This window comes from Zingiber officinale, chromosome 3A (genome assembly GCF_018446385.1).
Source record: "Zingiber officinale cultivar Zhangliang chromosome 3A, Zo_v1.1, whole genome shotgun sequence".
Lineage (NCBI taxonomy): Eukaryota > Viridiplantae > Streptophyta > Magnoliopsida > Zingiberales > Zingiberaceae > Zingiber > Zingiber officinale.
This window is the reverse complement of record NC_055990.1, coordinates 20,475,082-20,476,618: the sequence shown is the minus strand read 5'-3', so window position 1 is coordinate 20,476,618 and position 1,537 is coordinate 20,475,082. Positions and strand designations below refer to the sequence as shown.

The window sequence follows — 1,537 nt, the reverse complement described above, 5'->3', positions numbered from 1 at the left end:
TAAAGAAAATGTTCAATATAATTATTGGATTTCTTGCCCTTGCTCCAAAGAGCCATAGTACCTAAGCAGCATCGCATGGCAATTACATGTCTCTTTGATTCGATATCCGAATTGGTAGCACGGACAAAATTTTCCACCGTGTGTCGGTCTCGATGACATTGTAGTATCAACATGTGTTGTTGCCATTATTGTTGTAGACGTCATTGGAGGTGGTAGCGGCGGCGGTGGTGTTATTGTCGTCTTGAATTGTGACGAGTTTGAGGGTTCTACCTGCGAGTTTACGGGGCCGCGCCCAAGGGTGAGGTCAAGGTTGAGATTAGGAAAAGATGACTCCTCTTCCGTGCTTGTAATGGTGCTATGCCCGTCCTCAGCTAGGTCGAGGCCCATCGATATGGGTAGTTTCATTCGAGCGTTATCGATCTTGGCCATGGTAGAAGGCACAAGTTGCCCGCGAGGAAGGTTGCCCAATTGACAGTGAGTTTGTGGGTCAATTCCAGTACTAAGGAGCTTGCGCTTTATGTGTGTGTTCCAGTGGTTCTTGATCTCGTTGTCGGTCCTTCCAGGTAATCGTGCAGCGATTAAAGACCACCTGAAAATGAAAATTATATTAATGATCAAATATTCTAATTTCGATCTATACTTTCCTAGTTTAAAAAGGTAAAATTAATTATATTAGAATTGGAAAACATATACTTGTTTCCCAACGAGCTATGCATCTTGATGATCTGTTCGTCCTCTTCGTCGGTAAAGTTACCGCGCTTTAGGCCCGGCCGTAGGTAGTTTATCCATCGAAGCCGACAACTTTTACCGCAACGAAGAAGCCCTAGAAGGTACGAGGAAATTTAACTTTACCATAATCGAACAGTCATTTGATCACAGATATCGAAGTGAAACATATGAATTTGGTGTTATGATGAATCGATTACTTACCAGCCTCCTTAGGGAGGGATCTCCAACAACCCTCGCCGTGAGCCTTGATGTAGGCGATGAGCCGTTCATCCTCCTCCTTGGTCCATGCTCCTTTGTTGGTGCGAGCCTTCTCACAACAAGGAGACCTCCCCATGGTGGTGAGAAAGAGAATGATAGAGTTTGGTTTTTGTTGATATCCTTTCTTTGTGGAGATGGGACACATGAGGTGTATATATGGGAGAGAAAAAAGGAATTTGAGTAGATTTATTTTTAAAAAATATATTAATAAATTAAATAATTAGGTACTATTGACTCGATCCTCATGGATGGATCGAGTTGGTATGAGAAGATGGGATGGTTGAAATGGGAAAGAACTTATTATCATGGTAGGTAGGTGGATGCATCACACAAAACCCTAATTATAACTATCTTTATAGGCTTAGAAATATATTCTTTCCGAGTTTTAGTCGTTATGATATGTATGCACTTATTCTATCTTCTTCCCCACCGACATATCTACACATTTAGAAAATAATAAAACAAATGAATTAATCTATTTTGTTTGTTTAAAATATGGAAAATAAAATTTTAAAATAATAACTTGGATTAACTTATGGAAAAGAACTTG

General features: G+C 40.1%; 1 protein-coding gene across 1 annotated transcript; it reads right to left on the bottom strand.

Moving 5' to 3' along the window:
* Window positions 1–1,137, bottom strand: LOC122053588 (transcription repressor MYB6-like). Its single transcript, XM_042615605.1, has 3 exons — window positions 931–1,137; window positions 694–823; window positions 1–589 (listed from the first exon to the last, which is right to left on the bottom strand). Exons 1-3 carry the CDS (start codon window positions 1,130–1,132, stop codon window positions 22–24), a joined length of 900 nt encoding a protein of 299 aa, XP_042471539.1. The 5' UTR covers window positions 1,133–1,137; the 3' UTR covers window positions 1–21.
* Window positions 1,138–1,537: the final 400 nt, after the last annotated feature.